This window comes from Saccopteryx leptura, chromosome 5 (genome assembly GCF_036850995.1).
Source record: "Saccopteryx leptura isolate mSacLep1 chromosome 5, mSacLep1_pri_phased_curated, whole genome shotgun sequence".
In the NCBI taxonomy this organism is placed as follows: domain Eukaryota; kingdom Metazoa; phylum Chordata; class Mammalia; order Chiroptera; family Emballonuridae; genus Saccopteryx; species Saccopteryx leptura.
The window spans coordinates 52,820,589-52,839,837 of NC_089507.1; the positions used below are offsets into that span (position 1 = coordinate 52,820,589).

The window sequence follows — 19,249 nt, forward strand, 5'->3', positions numbered from 1 at the left end:
CTGACAAGGAGGAGATTTTTTGGTACAAAACATAACATCTCATGAAGAATTTGTTTTATTATTAAGAAATAAATGTGTCTTGCTTCTTGAAATCTCTCTGGCTCCAGCAATTTGTGATCATTTACACTGCAGACCATTAAGACTATATTCAAAGACAGGCTAACAAAGTTCAAGTAAAACTTATTTTTTAAATATTGGAGCTTCTATCTGGCATTGGGTAAGTATTAAAGATTATCAATATAAATAATATAGAGCCAAGATAATAGTTGACCACTTTACTGTATTCTTTGAAATTAGCTTTATAACCATTGTTTACAGACTGATCTTCTGATAAAACTTGAAACTCTTTGGTTTAGTGTATTTGTTTTTCTTATGTTTTCTTCCAACCTTACATCTCACTTAACACTGTGATTTTGTACATTTCCCAATAGAGCTGTCAAGTTTTGTCTACTGTGCACTAGAAGTGTCTCGTTATAGTGCCCAGGTCATTTTCTTCCCGACTTAGTTTCCACACTACCTTTAACACAACAGATTAAGCTTGATTTTGAAGACCCTCTAACAAAAATAGGACCTGGCAAACTAATGAACGTTGCATGCACTCCCATAAAACTGAAGCTTTGCTATTCACTATATTTATTTTTTTCATTTCTATATTTGAGTTTTTTTCTCATGTTAAATCTGTATTTTTCTTAAAGGCTTATGAAAATTTTGGTGAAAAAATGTTGCTGCTTCAGTGCAGACAGGGAGCCTCTTTCCCTAAGCTAGATAACTTGGTGAGTATTTTCACTTATTTTTCTGAATACACACAGGTTATATAGCAAGTTGAATATTGTCAAAAGTACACGAAGGAGATAAAACACTATTTAAATATATCAGGAGAGACAAAGAGCATCTGAGTTAACAGCTGTAGTCATTGTATGCCGTAGCAATCATTATGAGTGTTATTTTCAGTTCAAAAAACAAATGTACTTTTAGAAGTGGACGAAATCTTAAAAGTTACTCAACATAATATATTAGTTTTACAAAAGAGGAAATGAGTGACATTTTTATATTTGCAAAATAATAGACCACATCATCCTACAGGAGTGTGTTACATTGTCAAGAATCTAAGTGATTGCCGCTATAGAAATTAAAGGGATATTTAAGCAAAAGAGAATTTAAACAATCCAAAGTTTCCCAAAATCTTAGGCCATAATCTTAGAAAGTAGATTAAAGAGGAAAAAAGCATTCACTAATATTCTCTGCATTAGCTTCCTTGTGTTATTATAGTCTGTACTAAACGCACCATTTTCATTGGTTATTTTTAATTCTCTACAATGTTATGATTTTGAAATCTTTAATTAAGAGAAAAGGTATTTACATATTACTGCTTCCTTTGTTTAATTACACTTTCCTATTTTTTCTGATGTATAAAAGCTAATCAATTACACCTAAAATTTAGCAAAATGCCAAAGTATCTTTTAATCATATTGCTGGGAAGCAGGCACAAGGGTGAGCGTTGGCTCAAATCACCACTAGATGCATTTCATGCCAAAAAGAAGCAGGGACAAAAGGAATGAAAATCTAGTGGAGTCTCTACGCTGGTTACTGTGCTAGGAATTGTGCTGAATCTGATATACCATGAAAATAAGTCATTCTGATTAAAAACTTTATTTTCCTTTATTGTATATGCAAATAGAAGTTTTCCTGAAGAATTACCCAAGGAGATGCTCAAAATAAACCTTATTCAAAGACGTAAATACAAGTTCTAATCATACAAAGCTTGCATAATAAACTAGAGTAGGATAAATGAAATCAATCTTTATATATGTCTATAGTTTTAATATTTTCTCTTTATGTTTAATCAAAGTATCTAATAAAAAGATGGATTTATAGTTTTGCTTATGTTCTTCTAGTTCTCTGACCAGCCCTTGAGCAGAAGTGCTTTTTAAAAGGATAAAATAATAATAATAATAAAGAAACAATAGAGGAAAGAAGAAAAGGATAAGATTTTAGATTATTCCAGTTTATTTAATTAGCCTCTATAATGGAATATTATCTATAGCATATTAGAAAGTAGTTAAAGGTACTGATTTTAGAGTGTGCCTCATTGTAACTGAGATTACTCTAAACAATAAATATAGTCAGACATTATTATGTCTTCCTAAACCAGGCTAGCAACTAGAAATTTAAAACCAGCAGTTTGCAAATTTTTCATGTAAATAAACTCTTAATGTCTAATTTCTACATTCCAGTGCTATAAATCATCTTCCATCTTCACAAGCATTAATTCTCTCTCTCTCTCTCTCTCTCTCTCTCTCTCTCTCCATCCCCTTATCTCCCTTTTTTACTTTGACCCTTTTGCAGTTTAGAGCAGTGCCAGGTAATAACTATCTAACACTTTCTTAACATAAAATAAAAATGGCAGCGGAGGCCTTTCTCACTGTCTATTTCTGCACTCTCCTTGGCAGACGGGTGGGCTTGTGCCTTAGTACGTGCAGAGTACTCCAAGCACAATTACTTCATAGTCCTTTTCTTTCAGGCACCAAGTGGAAAAATGAAGATTCTCCTGCTTTTTTTAGGTCTGCTTGGTAATTCTACTGCGATGCCAGTGAGTATTAATTTTGATTTAGGACTTTTTTGTGGGTTCTATTGTTACACAGCTTGGAGAAAATTATTAGGCTTATTTCAACTGACATTCTGAATTTGTCATTGATATTCTTTCACTTCCAGATGCAAATGCCCCGAATGCCTGGATTTAGCAGTAAAAGTGAGGAGGTATGTATGCTTAGTCTCTGAGGAAAAGTTTTCCAGAGCCCTGTCCTGAGTGCTCATTTAAAGAAGGAGAATATTGGAAAACTGTCTGATATATAAGATTTTTTATGAAAGAGGAGAGGGAGCAAGATCTGAAAGATTTAAATTCTCAAATCAAGGCAAAATAGTCATTCCCCCAGCCAGCATCACCCTACCAATGCACTTTAGTATTCCTTTTCAAGGTAAATGTGAATCTGGGTTACAGTATAGATAGCTTTATTGCTAAGTTTTTAAGCCAGCAAAGGTAGCTATTTGTACCAAGGGTTGTTAGAAGGTAGACATTTAAGTATGTAAATAACTTTTACATGATTCACACCCAGGTTCATTAGCTAAATACACACATCAGAGAGGAGAATTCTCTTTTTATAGAATTAACACACTCTCAAATACTGAACTCCAAAACAGTAGAGTAGAACAATCAACAACCTCAAAGTAGACAAGATTTTTATTCTCTATTATTCTGTATTGATTCTTCTCAAAATAAAATTCGAGTAAAATAAAACACCAAAGAAGTTTCTTGTTGCATATTTATTTTAAATTTATTAATAGCCAGTAAAAGATATTGTTACTCTTGAACCTTAAAATTAGAAAGTCAACTTATTTAGTATGATTAGAGATGTAGAGAATATTTAGTAGGATTGACTGAATGAAAAATTTTCACTTTGTGCCACATTAATGGGTTCTTTGGTCACAGATGATGCGGTATGGTCAGTTCAACTTCATGAACTCCCCACATGTAAGTTATTATTTCTAATGGTTTGTATTATTTCTGATGATGATTTCTTGTTTTTCTATAGATAATTACACCATAAGGTTTGCCTTAGCTAGTAAAGAAACCAATAGTCACCTACACATTTCAATTACAATATAATCATTATAACAGTTTCAAGGGGGGTAAATAATTTCACCTTTCCTCTTACACCAAATTTTCATATTTATTACCATTGTTGTTTCAAGTAAATAAAACTCATTTATTAATTACAAATGTTCTTTAAATCCAAGATAAATTTGTTCTGGAGAATGATCACACAAGATATAGTCACAAATGATAAGAAGAAGAGATAGAGTAAATACTCAGGGGTATAAATTTTATTTGGGTTATCTTGAAAGATAGCACCAGAATTATGAAATAAGTTCTTATTGTTTAAATAAATTTAGATATTTCTTAAAAATTTATTTTACAGAGAGAGGGGAGGCGAAGGAGCAAGGACTATCAACTCATAGTTGCTTCACTTTAGTTGTTTGTTACATTTTGTTCTATGTGTCTCGAGACCAGGCAAGCCCAGGGCTTTGACCTGGTGTCCTCAGTGTTCCAGGTAGATGCTTTATCTATTGTGCAACCACCGGCCAGGCTTACATAAATTTAGATTATACTTACCACAATGTGTTAATTCTTAGAACTAACTAATAATGAGTCAAATATCTGTTGAGTCTTTTGGCATAATTTTTCTGACAAAATTGTATGTTAGTACAATAATATCATATGTCACTCTTGTGGCATGATCATAAAAACCATTTTGGGGATAAATCAAGGACTTCATCGATTTTCTCTTAATCCTTTTTACTCAAGTCATTCTTTTTTAAAACCCCTTACCTAAATTATCATCATTGTCAATTTTCTCATCTTCAGCTATTAATTGGCTTCTTTTAAACTCTCTCTTTTCTTATTTATTGATTGATTTTTAGAGAGCAAGGAAGGGAGCGAGACAGAAACATCTATCTGTTCCTGTATGTGCCCTGACCGGGAATTAAACGAGCAATCTTTGCACATCAGAACGATGCTCTAACTAACTGAGCTATGTAGCCAGGGCAACTTCTTTTAAACTCTCATTCTCAGTTTTTAGTGACTTTGCCTGTAATTTAAAATGTTCACCAACTTAGTTGTCATAAAATACTGCATCTTAATGCAAGATTTGCCATTTCTCCTCCCATCAGTCCATGTGACATTTGCACTGTGTTGTGTGTCTATCATCCAATAGCTTGCAAAAACTGATTAACGAAGACTGGTGATAGAGACCGGTGTTAAGCCAGAAAGGGAACATTTGAGTGGAAATTGATGTTGTACGAGTTCAATTTATAGATTAGCATTTTCAGATTATAACTACTTTTACTTCCCTGTCAATCTTTTAATTGTAGAGATTCTGATAAGGAAAATAAAATTAATGAGGGTTCACATGTAATCAAAAAGCACAGGTACCATTAAGGGTGTTTACATAGAAGAATTTTTATTCTCTCTCATTTGTTTTTTGGTTTTTTTTTAACACTCTCTCTTCTTCTCCTTTTTGCTCTTTCTCCTCCTTGTTCAACCTCTAGTAAGTCACAGGGGTTTTGTTTTGGCATTCACTCCACTATAACCTGACTTGTATACTTCTTATCTGTGAGGACTTCATTCTATTTTTTCTTTTTATTTATTTTTTTTTTCTTTTTAGTAAGAGTAGGGGAGACAGAGACAGAATCCCACATGCATCCCTGACCCGGATCCAGCCGGCATGCCCACTAGGGGGCGATGCTTTGCCCATCTGGGGCGTTGCTCTGTTGCAACCAGAGTCATCTTTTAGCACTGGAGGCAGAAAGCATGGAGCCATCCTCAGCACCAGTGTCAAACTCACTCCAATCGAGCAAGAGCTGCAGGAGGGGAGGGGAGGGGAGGGGAGAGAGAGAGAGAGAGAAGGGAGAGGTGGAAAGGCAGATCGGTGCTTCTCCTGTGTGCCTTGACGGGAATTGAACCAGGGACATCCATAGGCCGTCCGGACACTCTACCACTGAGCCTACTGGCCAGGGCCAGGGCTTCATTCTTAAACTGAAATTTCTCACCCAATACTGATTTCTGCTTTTTTTTGGTTGGTTTTCTAGAAGACTGAATGAAATTCATTTCTGTAAGATAAAGGAATGTTAGCTCAAGATCTTGATGCTTCCACTGTTAGGTTCCATAGGATTTTTAAGATCCCTGGCTGAGGGGATTCAGAGGAGTGGGGAGGGCTGGGACCTCAGACCTCTGTGGACTAACTGTCACCTGCTACCCTTGCAGCTGGCACAACTGGGCCCCTTGTATGGATACGGTATGCAAATGCCTCAGCTCTTCCCGCAGTACCAGATGCCCACATGGCCTCAGCCCCCACCCAACAGGGGGCGCCCACGCAAACCTTCATCTCCCTCGACACCCAAGCACCAGAGCAAGACTGATCAAGGCCCAGAGACCCAGAAACCCAACCAGCCTCAAACAAAAATGCCACCATCAAAGCGGCCTTTAACGCAACCGACACCTGCCCCCACTCCGCCCGAAGAGGACGCCCAGCCACCCCAGGTGAGGCTTGCCCAAAAATATTCCAGTCTAAGTCATATGGCCTCAGAGTGATTTGGAGAGCCTTGCGACCCTGCATACACTTGCTGTATCGCACTGCTCTATCCGGTACTGCTCTGCACAAAACAGAATCTTCAGTTTTGACATTTTCTTCCAAGATGATGCTGTCACCACCTATCCAAAACTGCCTGGTGAGAACATTTCAGTCCTTGTTTGGTTAAAAATTACCCTAAAACTTTTGCCTTAAAGACGCTCCTTTTAAAATACCAAGATAACATGACAGTAACAGGAGCACTAATAGAAGAGTCAGGGAAGAGAGATTCGCGTGCTACCGTCCAGCCCTTTTTAGCTGTATGAGCTTGAGCAAGTCACGTCACCTCTCTAGACTCCAGGTTCCGCGTGAGAGAGGGAGATAGATGATCTCTAAGTCCCTTCTGAGATCTGTGCTTCGATGATCTACAATGCTGCCCTGAAAGGCCTCATGGCTTCCAGTGCTTTAGAATGGTCCTGACTTAAAGTAAGAAAACGTATATATGGTTTCTCAAGATCTCATCCAGTGCGGAGCTCCTAAAATACTGTCTTTTAGTCTATTAGCACTTATTAATAGACACTATTAGAGATGTAGAGAATATAAAATGATGTAGAGAGTATAAAAAGATTCTCCTGGATTTGAATCCTGGCTTCAATCATTTACCACCTGTGCAATTTGGGGAAAGTGGCTAACTTCTCTGAACCTCAGAATCTCAAGTGAAATGGGAAAAATAATAATAGCACATATTTTCTCTGTTATGTGAGGTAAAATAAGCTTGCCAATATGAAATTGTCAGTACAATGCCTGGAACATCCATCCAATAATATTGATACTAATTGTTATTATTATCATTAGCTCTGCCTTAAAATTAAAAATCACAGTTTCATGCAAAGGGAGATGTAGACACTCAAGTTTCAAATAATTGTATATACTAGGTTCATTCTATTTTTCATTTATACGTCTCACTTCTATGTCACACTGATGTTTTCTTTCTCTCTAGGCTTTCCCACCATTCGGCAACGGGTTCTTTCCCTATCAACAGCCACCATGGCAAATTCCACATGTGAGTTTTCTTCCTTTATATAAGAAGTGAAAAATAATATTAGCATGTTATATCTCAAAGTAATATGAGTTTATGCACTCTAAATGGAATGCTATGGGCCAATCGGTAGAGAGTATGAAACAAAATCATCACATCAGTAATCACGTAGGGAAAAAAACTTTTTAAGTTAATTTTTACTCAAATTGGTGATATGAACACAGTTTAAATCACCAAACAACTGCTAATAGCTTAGTTAATGAATTAATTTTAAAAGGTTGTGCTACTTCATTACCATTCCCTGTTTCCTCAAGAGATTAGAAAACACAAGATTATCCTCATTTCATGTAATGGGGACATTGGAACAAAATAAAGTTTGAAATTCATAAGAGAAGCTATGATTATTAGACAAAAATCTTTCCATCATATCTTATTTTAAACACAAATAACTTATTCTTAAAAAAACATACAAAATAGTATTTACAAGACTATTTTAAAGTTTAGTAGTTAAAATAAAACATAATCTTGAAATTGCATTATAGGCATTAAGAATTTGAATTGCAAAATAAATTATTTGAACTGAAGAAATAGCAAAGGCCAAGTGCTGTTAAAGTAACAAAGAAAAAACAAGCAATTGTTCATGAGTCTTCATTCAGCTGTGACATTGATTTTGTTTGTTTTTTTGTCTATGACTCTTATAGCCAGGAAGGCTTCTAATCAACAAGAAACAACTTCTTTCAATAAGAGTTCCTTGCTTTTTTTCTCTAAAAATATTACTCCCCTTTACTGGCCATACTGAACTAAGAAAACTAACACAGTACCAGGTGAACATTTAAAAAGCAGATGAGCTTGATTCTCATGCTGACGTAGCTATATTAATCTCAGGTACATAGAGTTTCTTGAAGGTCTGTGGGAGTTGAGCTGCTTTTCTAAACCCTCCTCTGAGTAGAAATACAGCCTCCAAATTTGATTAGAAAAGTAAACGTTGATCAAATAAAAATATTAGAGCAATAATCCAGGAAAGATTGCCAGTTTGTTATCCTAAATGTGAAGTAGACATTCTAAAAATAGCTTCATTATTTAATCTCCACTATTATATGTATTAATGTGGATGATTGGACCCTAATGGCACTCAACTCGTGTGTGTGTGTGTGTGTGTGTGTGTGTGTGTGTTTGTGTGTGTGTGTACTCAATACATGTGTACATGTATTAAGGTGATGGGGCAGGGTGATTGCTAGAAGATGACATTTTTTGTTTGTTTGTTTGTTTTCTGTATTTTTCTGAAGCTGGAAACAGAGAGGCAGTCAGACAGACTCCCACATGCGCCCGACTGGGATCCACCCGGCATGCCCACCAGGGGGCGATGCTCTGCCCATCTGGGGCATCGCTCTGCCACAATCAGAGCCATTCTAGCGCCTGAGGCAGAGGCCACAGAACCATCCTCAGCGCCTGGGCCAACTTTGCTCCAATGGAGCCTTGGCTGTGGGAGGTGAAGAGGGAGACAGAGAGGAAGGAGAGGGGGAGGGGTGGAGAAGCAGATGGGCACTTCTCCTGTATGCCCTGGCCGGGAATCGAACCCGGGACTCCTGCACGCCAGGCTGACGCTAGAAGATGACATTTTAAGTAGGATGACCTAGGATCTTTCTGAAGCCTTTGTGTTTACCAGAATTTACCAATGGATTATAATTATAGTTATAATTATTATTTTTTTAATCAAGTGAGAGGCAGAAAGGGGTAGAGTCAGACTGCCACATCCAACCAAGATCCACCTGGCAATCCCCATGTGGGGCTGATGTTCTGCCCATCTGAGTGAGGTTGCTGTTCCATTGCTCGGCAACCGAGCTATTTTAGCACCTGAAGCGTGGCCATGGAGCTATTCTCAGTGCCTGGGGCCACTTGCTTATTAGAGCCTGGCTTCAGGAGGGGAAGGGGGGGTGGAGAAGCAGATGGTCGCTTCTCCTGTGTGCCCTGACAGGAAATCGAAACTGAGACTTCCACACGCCAGGCCAAAGTTCTACCATTTAGCCAACTGGTCAAGGCCTATAGTTATAATTATCATATTAATAGCTGGATTGTGAAAGCTAATGACTCAGATACTAAAAGCTAACAGTGCTGACACCTAGTCACTGATATGAACTATTTTAAAACAACTTGAGTGTAACAAACAAATAGCAACATAGAAAGTGGTTTCTTTTTGTGTTCATTGTGTTTTCACCTTTCAGAGGTTTCCGCCCGGTTATGGACGTCCACCAGTCAGCAATGAAGAAGGGGGGGTAAGTACAAGGGAAGCTGCAATTCCCATTAAGCATTACAATCTGTTAGTCTCTGCTTTTTGGATTCCTAATAAGAAAGTTAAAACTCAACACATGAACCTAGAACCCAAGTGCCCATGATATAACAGGGAAAAAGTGAAGCAAATCAAGTCATTAACCTCAAATAAAATAAATGTGATATATCATTTCTTCTCTTTGAAATCTGCCTTCCTCTTTACCTTCCTCTCTCTTCCTCTCCCTCTTACTTAAAGAAGGCTAATCTAATAACCCGTGCTCCAGGATGCTGGACCTTAGACAGTGATGGAGCAACTAGTAAACAAGGGAGGGAGTAAAAATATCTTAGAATGTTATCCCCAGAAGGGAATTAAGTTAATCATCTCACTCCCTCGTTGTACAAACATATTAAAGCCCAGAGAAGATAAATTACTAATTAATCTCACTTATTGTGGATAAACTGGACCCAGAACCCAAGTCTTCTGACACTTGGTCCAATGACTTTTTTATTACACCATGCTAGAAAAAGAGCCAAATGCATGTCACAGAGTGATATACTGTTAATATGTTCTAGCACTGTGTCATCAAAAGAGTCATTGTAATGATCGTGGCTCAGCACCCCACCTCTTTTCCCCTAGATATGTGATACATCCTCAGTGAAATGCAGAAACCTGATTAGTCTGGGAAGCCAGGGCTAGGGTGGGGGAAGTTAAATTAATGACATTAAAAATTAATATGTTGGCCTTGGTTGGCTGCCTTGGTGGTAGAGTGTCGGCCCAGCGTGTAGATATCCCAGGTTCAATTCCCAGTCAGGGCACACAGGAGAGGCACCCATGTGCTTCTCCACTGGTCCCCCTCTCATTTCTCTCTTTTTCTCTCTCTCTCTTCTCCTCCCCTCCTGCAGCCATGGCTCAATTAGAGCAAGTTGACTCAGGGCGCTGAGGATGGCTCCATAGCATCTACCTCAGGCCCTAAAAAATGGCTCTGGTTGCAACAGAGCAATGGTCCCAAGGTGGGCAGAGCATTGCCCCCTAGTGGGCTTGCCTGGTGGATCCCTGTTGGGGAGCATGCAAGATTCTGTCTCCTCCTCCCTCCTATCACTGAAGAAAAAAAAAAAGAAATTACTATGTTAGTAATGGCATAAGGTGGTTTCAAAAAACTCACTGTGACATAATCCCAAATAAAAATTAGTCAGATAATTGTATGCAACCTAAAAACTGACACTTCAAATTTTCACAAACATAACAGGAGAGAGTAAAATAGTACAATGACCCAGGCAGTTAGCATAAGCACTAGGAAATCTGTATTCTACCACCTGAGGATGATGCCTCATTTCCTGCCTGATGTTAGAGACATCTCTGCACCCACTGATCTCATTATCTCCATCCACAAATAGGGATTAAAATACCTTTTCTCTAGAATTTACTTGTTTTAAAATAAAAACTAAATAACATAAATGCCACACAAATGTCTAAGAAACATACCAACAGAGCTCATGATGATGACATTGTTTATTAAAAATTTATTAAGCACCCTGTGCTAGGTACTGAGAAAACAAAGATGAAAAGAATGCTTGCATTCAAAACCTTCACACGGGAGAATCAAGCAGGAGAAGCCCGGGAAAATAGACAATTGAAATTCAGTGAGTCATTGTTATAGCAGAAGTCTATACATCTGTGGACACCTAGGAGCAGAGCCTAGTTCTGCCCATGGAAGTAAGGACAGGGAAGGGACCATCCAAGGGAGCCCTGAAGAATGAGTCAAGTTTGCCAGGAGGAATAAACGTGTAGATGAGAAGGTTTGATAGAAAGAAGCTATGTGCAAAGGCACCAAAACACAGAGAGAATAAAGTATGCAGAGAACTAATATTAGTTGTAATTGTCTTTTTATTTTATTTATTGTAATAAGAACAGTTTACATAAGATCTACCCACTTAACAAATTTTGAAGTGTATAATATAGTATTGTTGACTATAGGTACAATGTTCTACAGATGTCTAGAGTTTATTCATCTTACTTAACTGAAATTTTATGCCTATTAATAACTCCTCATTTTCCCTCCTCTGCAGCCCCAGCCAATCAGCATTCCACTCTTTATGTCTATGAATTTAACTATTTTAGATACCTCATCTAACTGCAATGATGCGTATATATCTTTCTGTGACTGGCTTATTTCACTTAGCATAATGTCTCCAAAGTTTTACAAGTTGGCACATATTGCAAAGTTTTTTTTAAGACTGAATAATATTTCATTTTATGTAAACACCACATTTTCCTATCCATTCGTCTGTTAATAGACATTTGAGTTGTCTCCATGTCTTGGCTATTGTGAATAATGCTGCAAGTAGCAGTCATGATTTACAACTGCATAAAGTACAAGGGGGAAGAAATGAGATTGGATCTTCTAGTTATGAGTCAGATGGTTACTAAAAATTCCATAGTATTGGCCTTGGCCAGTTGTACAGCGTCAGCCCGGCGTTTGGAAGTTCTGGGTTCAATTTCCAGTCTGGACACACAAGAGAAGTGACCATCTGCTTCTCCACCCCTCCTTCTTCTTCTTTCTCTCTTTCTCTCTCTTCCCCTCCCGCAACCATGGCTCGAATGGTTTGAGAGGGGGTTGGCCCCAGGCACTGAGGATGGCTCCATGGCCTCACCTCAGGCACTAAAATGGTTCGGTTGCTGAGCAGTGGAGCAACAGCCCCAGCTAGGCAGGGCACCTCCAGGTAGAGGGCTTGCCAGGTGGATCCTGGCCGAGGCACATGTGGGAGTCTGTCTCTTTGCCTCCCTGCCTCTCACTTGATAAAAAAAAGAAAAATAATAATAATAATTACTTATTATTATTCAATGTATAACATTTGTGAGGCCCTTGCCAAGTACTAGGCACAGAGCTTTACACATGTTATTTCATTTGACTCTCATGACAACTTACAAGGTAGATTTCTTTTTAACTCCATTTTTCAAATAAATTGAGGTGAGCCCAGAGCGATACTACTAATTCTGGTTGAACTGGGATTTTAATCCGTATCTGTCTAGAGACTCACTCTTCAGCACACTGTACTGCTTTGTATGTTACCCAACATTTAGAGTTTATCCTGTAAGGTAAGGGCAACTTTAAATTATATTTAAAATAACAGAACTTTCCCACACACCCACTCCCAACTTCCACTACTCTGGGGGCAACAGAGAGGCAGGATTGAAGGAAAGTAAAATTATATCCAGAGTATCCAGTAAGAAAGCTATTACAATAGTTCAAGGGTATGAGGAATAAAGAAAGAGGGGACAACAGAAGGATGAATATTTAGATGTTATAAGATGTGGTCATTAATTATCTAGGAGAAATAAAGGAGACAACAGAAACTTAGGAAACTAAATAGACTGTGGTGAATGCTACTCGGATATAGACTATTGGAGGAGGAGGTTGGGGGAAGGTGAGTCCAGTCTGGGCACATGCAGGCAGAGAAATGCATGAGATCCTCAGTGAGGCTGTCTCACTGTCTCAATCTCAGGTGAGAATGTGATGGGCCAGAGTTCCAGCTTTGGGAATCAATGGCATGTATTCGTATTAAAAGAATATGCCTGCAATAGACTTCTCAAGGCAGATGTGTAAAATGAGAACAGAAGAATGAGGAGGATAGAAGATGGAAACCTTTTTTTAAAAAAATTAGGTTTAGAATCCAGGCCTAGGAAGAGAAAGCTGAGAAGTCATGGTCAGAAAGTGCAAGTACCAGACGGGAGAAGCAGAAGGGAGCAAGGTCATGGAACCCAAAAAGGAATTAAATTTCAAGACAGAAAGCATAAATCATTGATGTTTAAAGAAGCACATGGCTAATAAGACTTCCCTACTGCATTTAAAAAATTCCAAGCAACACCATGTGGGAAACAAAGAGTAATTATCGATGTCTACTTTCTTCCCTACAGAATCCTTACTTTGGATATTTTGGATATCAAGGATTTGGGGGTCGCCCTCCCTATTATTCAGAAGAGATGTTTGAACAAGATTTTGAAAAACCCAAAGAAGAAGACCCTCCTAAAGCTGAGAGTCCAGCCACCGAACCCTCATCTAATTCAACAGTTCCTGAGACCAATTCTACCCAACCAAATGCACCCAGTCCCGGAGGGCGTCAGGGTGGAAATGACACCAGCCCAACAGGAAACAGTGGCCAAGGGCCAAACACTGCAAACAACCCTACAGTTCAAAATGGTGTCATCCCACCCCCTACAGTTAATGTTTCAGGCCAGGGGACACCAAGAAGTCAAAATCCATGGGGATCAAATCAGCCAAATATTCGTGAAAAGCGCCCAAATCCTAACTTTCAAAATTTTCCTGTGAGAAGACAATGGCGCCCCACTGGTACTGTCATGGGGCACAGACAAAATGGGCCTTTTTACCGATACCCAGTCCAAAGGGGTCCTCGGTGGAACTCCTATGCTTTGGAAAGCAAACAACCAGCTCGTCCAGGAAGTCCAATTTATCGCAAACCATATGCTTCCACTGTGAGAGGCAATTCTCCCAATCTTGCTGGAAATGCAGCAAATTTCAGAAGAAAACCTCAGGGGCCAAATAAACACCCTGTGGGGACCAATGCTGCCCCTTTGGGTCCCAAACATGATATTGTTGGTCGCAATGAAAAAAGTCAAATAACAAGAGAGAAACCATTAGGTCAAAAAGAAAGGGTGGTCATTCCTACAAGGGACCCAACTGGCCCATGGAGAAACTCTCAAGATAATGGAGTTAATAAATCAAACTATAAACTGCCTCACCCAGACAGTAACATGCTACTTCCAAATGTAAATTCTGTTGATCAACGTGAAAACTCTTATTACCCAAGAGGAGATTCCAGAACAGCCCCAAGTATTGATGGGCAAACCCAAAGCCAGAATTTGCCCAAAGGGATTATTTTAGAGCCAAGAAGGATCCCGTATGAATCAGAAACTAATCGTCCAGAATTAAAGCACAGTACATATCAGCCTGCATACCCTGAGGAAATTCCTTCCCCTGCAAGAGAACGTTTTCCTGATGGAAGAAATACTTGGAACCATCAAGAAATCTCTCCACCTTTTAGGGAAGATCCCGACAGGCAGGAAGAACATTTAGCTCATCCTTCCCCTGGCTCTAGGGGAGGTGTGTACTACCCTAACTATAACCCTTATGATCCCAGGGAAAACTCGCCATACATTAGGAGCAATACATGGGATGAGAGAGATGATTCTCCCAATACGATGGGGCTACCCGAAGAGCCGCTGTACCCGGTGAATACTCCAGACCCGAAAGAGACAGTCCCTTATAATGAAGAGGATCCCATTGATCCAACTGGAGATGAACCTTTTCCAGGACAAAATAGATGGGGTGTGGAGGAGTCAAGCTTTAAAGAAGGCACCACAGTTAGGCACTACAAAGGTGAACAGTATACCTCAAATCAACCAAAGGAATACCTTCCCTATTCCTCAGATAATCCATCAAAACCCAGGGAGGAGTTTCCTTATGGTGAATTTTACCCCTGGAACCCAGAAGAGAATTTTCCATCCTATAATGCAATTCCCACTGTACCACCACCACCTGTGGAGAGCAGGGGCTATTATGCAAATAGAGCTGTTGGACAAGAAGAAAGCCCTCTATTTCCTTCTTGGAACTCCTGGGACCATAGGATAGAAGTCCAAGGGCCGAAAGAAAGAAGGCCATATTTTAACAGATATTTCTGGGATCGGCCAACAGATTTCCACAAAGCTCCTGCTAGTCCACCACTCCAAAAAGAAAACCAGCCTTATCCCAGTAACTCCCCAGCTGGGCTTCAGAAAAACCCAACATGGCGTGAAAGTGAGAATCTGAATTACGACATGCAGATTAATAGGTTAAATCCACCAGACAGCGAACATTTGGCTTTCCAGGACTTTATTCCTCCGACTTACTCAACAGGTCAAAAAGAAGCACACTTATTTCACCCAAGCCAGAGAGGCCCTTGCTGTGCTGGTGGCTCCATTGGACACAAGGACAATCCACTTGCTCTACAAGACTACACTCCATCTTTTGGTCTTGCACCAGGAGAAAATGAAAACACCAGCCCTCCGTATACAAGAGAGAGTCATACTAAGCATGCAAGACATACCATTTCCCCAACAAGCATCCTACCTAGCCAAAGAAACAGCTCAGACAACAGGCAGCCTGGAGAAAGCCAAAACCCAAGTCCTTTTAGAGATGATGTGTCCACTCTGAGGAGGAACACACCATGTTCTATACAGAATCAACTGGACCAAAGAGGAGTTATGCCCTTTTCTGAAGCCGATTCCCTTCAATCAAAGAATACACCTTGTCTCAAAAATGACCTTGGAGGAGATGGAAACAATGTATTGGAACAAATATTTGAAGGCAACCAGCTCAATGAAAGAACTATGGACCTTACTCCTGAGCAGCTTGTCATCGGTACACCTGATGAAGGCCCCACAACAGAAGGAATCCAAAGTGAAGTGCAAGAAAAGGAGGGTGAAAGGCAGCAACCAAGGCCATCTAGCATTCTACAGTTACCATGCTTTGGCTCCACATTAGCAAAGTATCACTCTTCCAGCCCGGGAACTCCTTCTAGCATAGGAAGGCAAGGGTCATTCATTGGGGATTCAATTATGCCTACTGAAATTCCTAACTCTTTGGCTGGATTAGCTCCTGGGACCCAATTTCAGAGTATAAATGTAGACCCACTTAATGCAGGTGAACACACTCCATTTGATTCCTTTCAAATAGGGACCGATCCACAGGACCAGGTGCAAGATTGCTTACTACTTCAGGCCTAGAAATTATATCAACTGAGTATTCTTTGGAGAAGAAAAATTCCTGGTATCCTACAGTGGTTCTCAAACTTTTCCCCCCAAGACTTGATTAAGTATCTGACCCTCTTGGTGATCCTTAAGTCATTCCCCATTGCAGCAACAGGAGTAGTGGCACAGGTGATGCTGGTAAGGTTGGTTCTCTGGGAGTCACAAGATCCAGTGCTGTCACTATTAGCACAGACCTTTAAAAAAAAAAAAAGGCAGGAAGACTATGACCACCACTATTTTGAAACTTGGAAGCCACTTATCTGGGTTAGTTTCCCTTTGCTTGCTGATTCTTTTTTTCTCTCAAAGTTCCATACTTGCAAAATTCTCTGGTTTTGCAAGACAGAAAAGCAGATGAACTTTCCATTTTATGTATGGAGATTTATATGTCAGTATAATCCTGATGATTGCACATTTTTTTCTTGTGTTGGTCATTGTCAGGTATTTTTTTTTCCCCTCTAGTTAATGTTCTCTTTTGGCATTTTTTCTTCCATTACCTCTTTTTCCCCTTTAACATTTCTTTTCTTATCTTCCTTCTTTTATTTCTCTCCCAACCATTCTATATTTAGCTTTCTACATGTATCCTTTGCACCTTTCTTTCACTCTTTACTTATTAAGTTTCCTTTAACTAGTCTTTGTGTCTCCTTTCTGCATTTTGTTTCTTCTCTTCCCACCTTTCTGTTTTGTCTCCTGATGTGTCACTTTTCAATCAATCCCTTCTTCTCTGACTCTTTTCTTCCCTTCAATTTATCTTTCTCCCTGATGTTCCATTTTCATATATTAAGACTGTATGTCTCGGCCCTGGTGGATTGGCTCAGTGGTAAAGCATTGGCCAGGCATGTGGTTGTCCTGGGTTCAATTCCCAGTCAGGGCACACAGGAGAAGTGCCCATCTGCTTCTCCACTTCCCCTCTCGCTTCTCTCTCTATCTCTTCTCCTTCTCTCCTGCAGCCATGGCTCAAGTGGAGCAAGTTGGCCCCAGGCACTGAGGTTGGCTCCATGGCCTACGCTTCAGGTGCTAAGAAGAGCTTGGTTGCTGAGCAACAGAGCAATGCCCCAGATGGGCAGAGCATCGCCCCCTACTGGGATTACCTAGTGGATCCTGGTGTGGATGCATGCAGGAGTCTGTCTCTGCCTCCCCTCCTCTCACTGAATAGAAAAAAAAAGACTGCATGTCTCTTGCCCTTTATTATATCTACAATCTAAACTCTATCTTAATTTTTTTCTTGTCCTAGCCTAATCATCATTGCAGAATACATTTCAGAAATAGTAGGCACTGGAACCTACTTTTTTTTTTTCCTTCATTTGAGAGAGAGAGAGAGAGAAAGAAGTATCAACTCATTGTTCTACTTAATTGTTCCATTTAGTTGTGCACTCATTGATTGCTTCTCATATGTGCTCTGACCAGAGGTCGAACCTGCAACCTCAGTGAACTGAGATGATGCTTTATCCACTAAGCCACCCAGCCAGAGTCCCTGCTTTTGTTTTTAATATTCTTATTGTCTTTACCAGGTAGACACAGGTCAGTCAGAGGAACACACTGAAGGAAAGGAATGGGGGAAGAAAGGCTAGTTACCCAGAACTGGCAGCTGAGGAGCAAAGCTTAGGAAGGTGGGGAGGCCAGGACTGCCATTCTGTGACTGAGCATCCAGCTGGAAAAGAGAAGGACCTGCCACTCCCTATCATCAATGCATCACCTGCGGGATCGGGGGACACTGTCCTAAGCAAACAAGGGAAACACTCGATGGTTAGTTTTCTTTAATAGTGCAGTATAAGTGGTTCTAGCAATATGTTCTACCATAACGAAAAGATTTTTATTCTTCATGTCCTGGTAGAATTATATGCTGACACACTTTCTTCATATCTTGATTAAAGCATGTAAATTATTTTGTAAAGTAGACATTTCTGTATTGCCTTGCTTAAACTACATCTAGATGTTTTGTTTTTATTCACGGCATTTTGGCCTCCTAGCTGTATATTCCTTCCTAGAGAGAAAGAATTCTCAGAATTACCTAGAAAGTTACCTTCTAACTCTAAGGAATTTGTTAGGAGAAAATTTCCTGGAACAGATTTCATAAGATGTCAGAAATTTGGGGAAAATATAATGTTGAAAACTCCCTGAGAAAACAAATCTTATCCTCTGAGTCTTCTAAAGTTGCTGTCGCAATGTCTTGCACAGAGTAGATGGCCAATAAATATTTATTGATTGACTGATTTTTAATCAGATTTTAAAAGTCTCATGAAAATATTGCAGCATGCTTCTCCTGCAGGCAAACCATCCCGGTTTCTCCATGAGCCACCACACTCGTAGCTTAATATATTCAGCAACATTGGCATCGTAGAATCTCAGGATAAGAAGGGATCTTAGAGGGAGATTATTCGGGCCAGCCACTGGTCGGTTAAATCCACCACCACCACCAGCTTTATATTTTAATCACTCATTGCAAAATCATTAATTTATTCAATATAAACTGTCTCTTAAGAATCATCCTCGTCAAAATAAAAGTACATTTTATGTTTCACTACTTTTTTCCGAAGAATTTTTTCATCTGGATATGAATGGCACTCATTGAAGAATACTCTTTTCACTTCTTTTCACTTCAATATTTCATCAAAACGTATGGCTCATCCATTTGTGTTGCCAGATACTTTGGCACACCTTTATGAGGCACGGCCACTCGGTCTATCATCTGAGACCTCTGGAATGTAAAATATAAACAACAGGGAGACAAAACCATCTATTTAATTTTAAAATTCGGGTGGATGTCCCTGTAGGAAACGACTCTTCATTTCATCAGCACAGGAATCCTTTCGCACACCTGGTGCCAGGCCTGAGTTCCCTACAGTACAGTACAGAGGGTATTCTGTGTTCCTTTGCTCAGCTAGTGAGGAAGCTTTTGAAGTCAGCCCTGCAGTGAAGGATGGCAGGCTCTGAGGTGATGCCCTCTTGTCGCCAACACTCCCAGCCCACTGCCATAGCCTCATTTTTATGACGTTTCTACATCCAGTGGCATCA

General features: G+C 39.6%; 1 protein-coding gene across 1 annotated transcript; it reads left to right on the forward strand.

Annotated features, from left to right (window-relative positions):
• Positions 1-719: 719 nt before the first annotated feature.
• Positions 720-16,213, forward strand: ENAM (enamelin). The gene is made up of 8 exons (XM_066386142.1): positions 720-773; positions 2,522-2,590; positions 2,713-2,757; positions 3,488-3,529; positions 5,822-6,097; positions 7,126-7,188; positions 9,387-9,437; positions 13,349-16,213. The coding sequence occupies exons 1-8, from the start codon at positions 720-722 to the stop codon at positions 16,211-16,213; spliced, it is 3,465 nt and encodes a 1,154-aa protein (XP_066242239.1).
• The last annotated feature ends 3,036 nt before the right edge of the window (positions 16,214-19,249 follow it).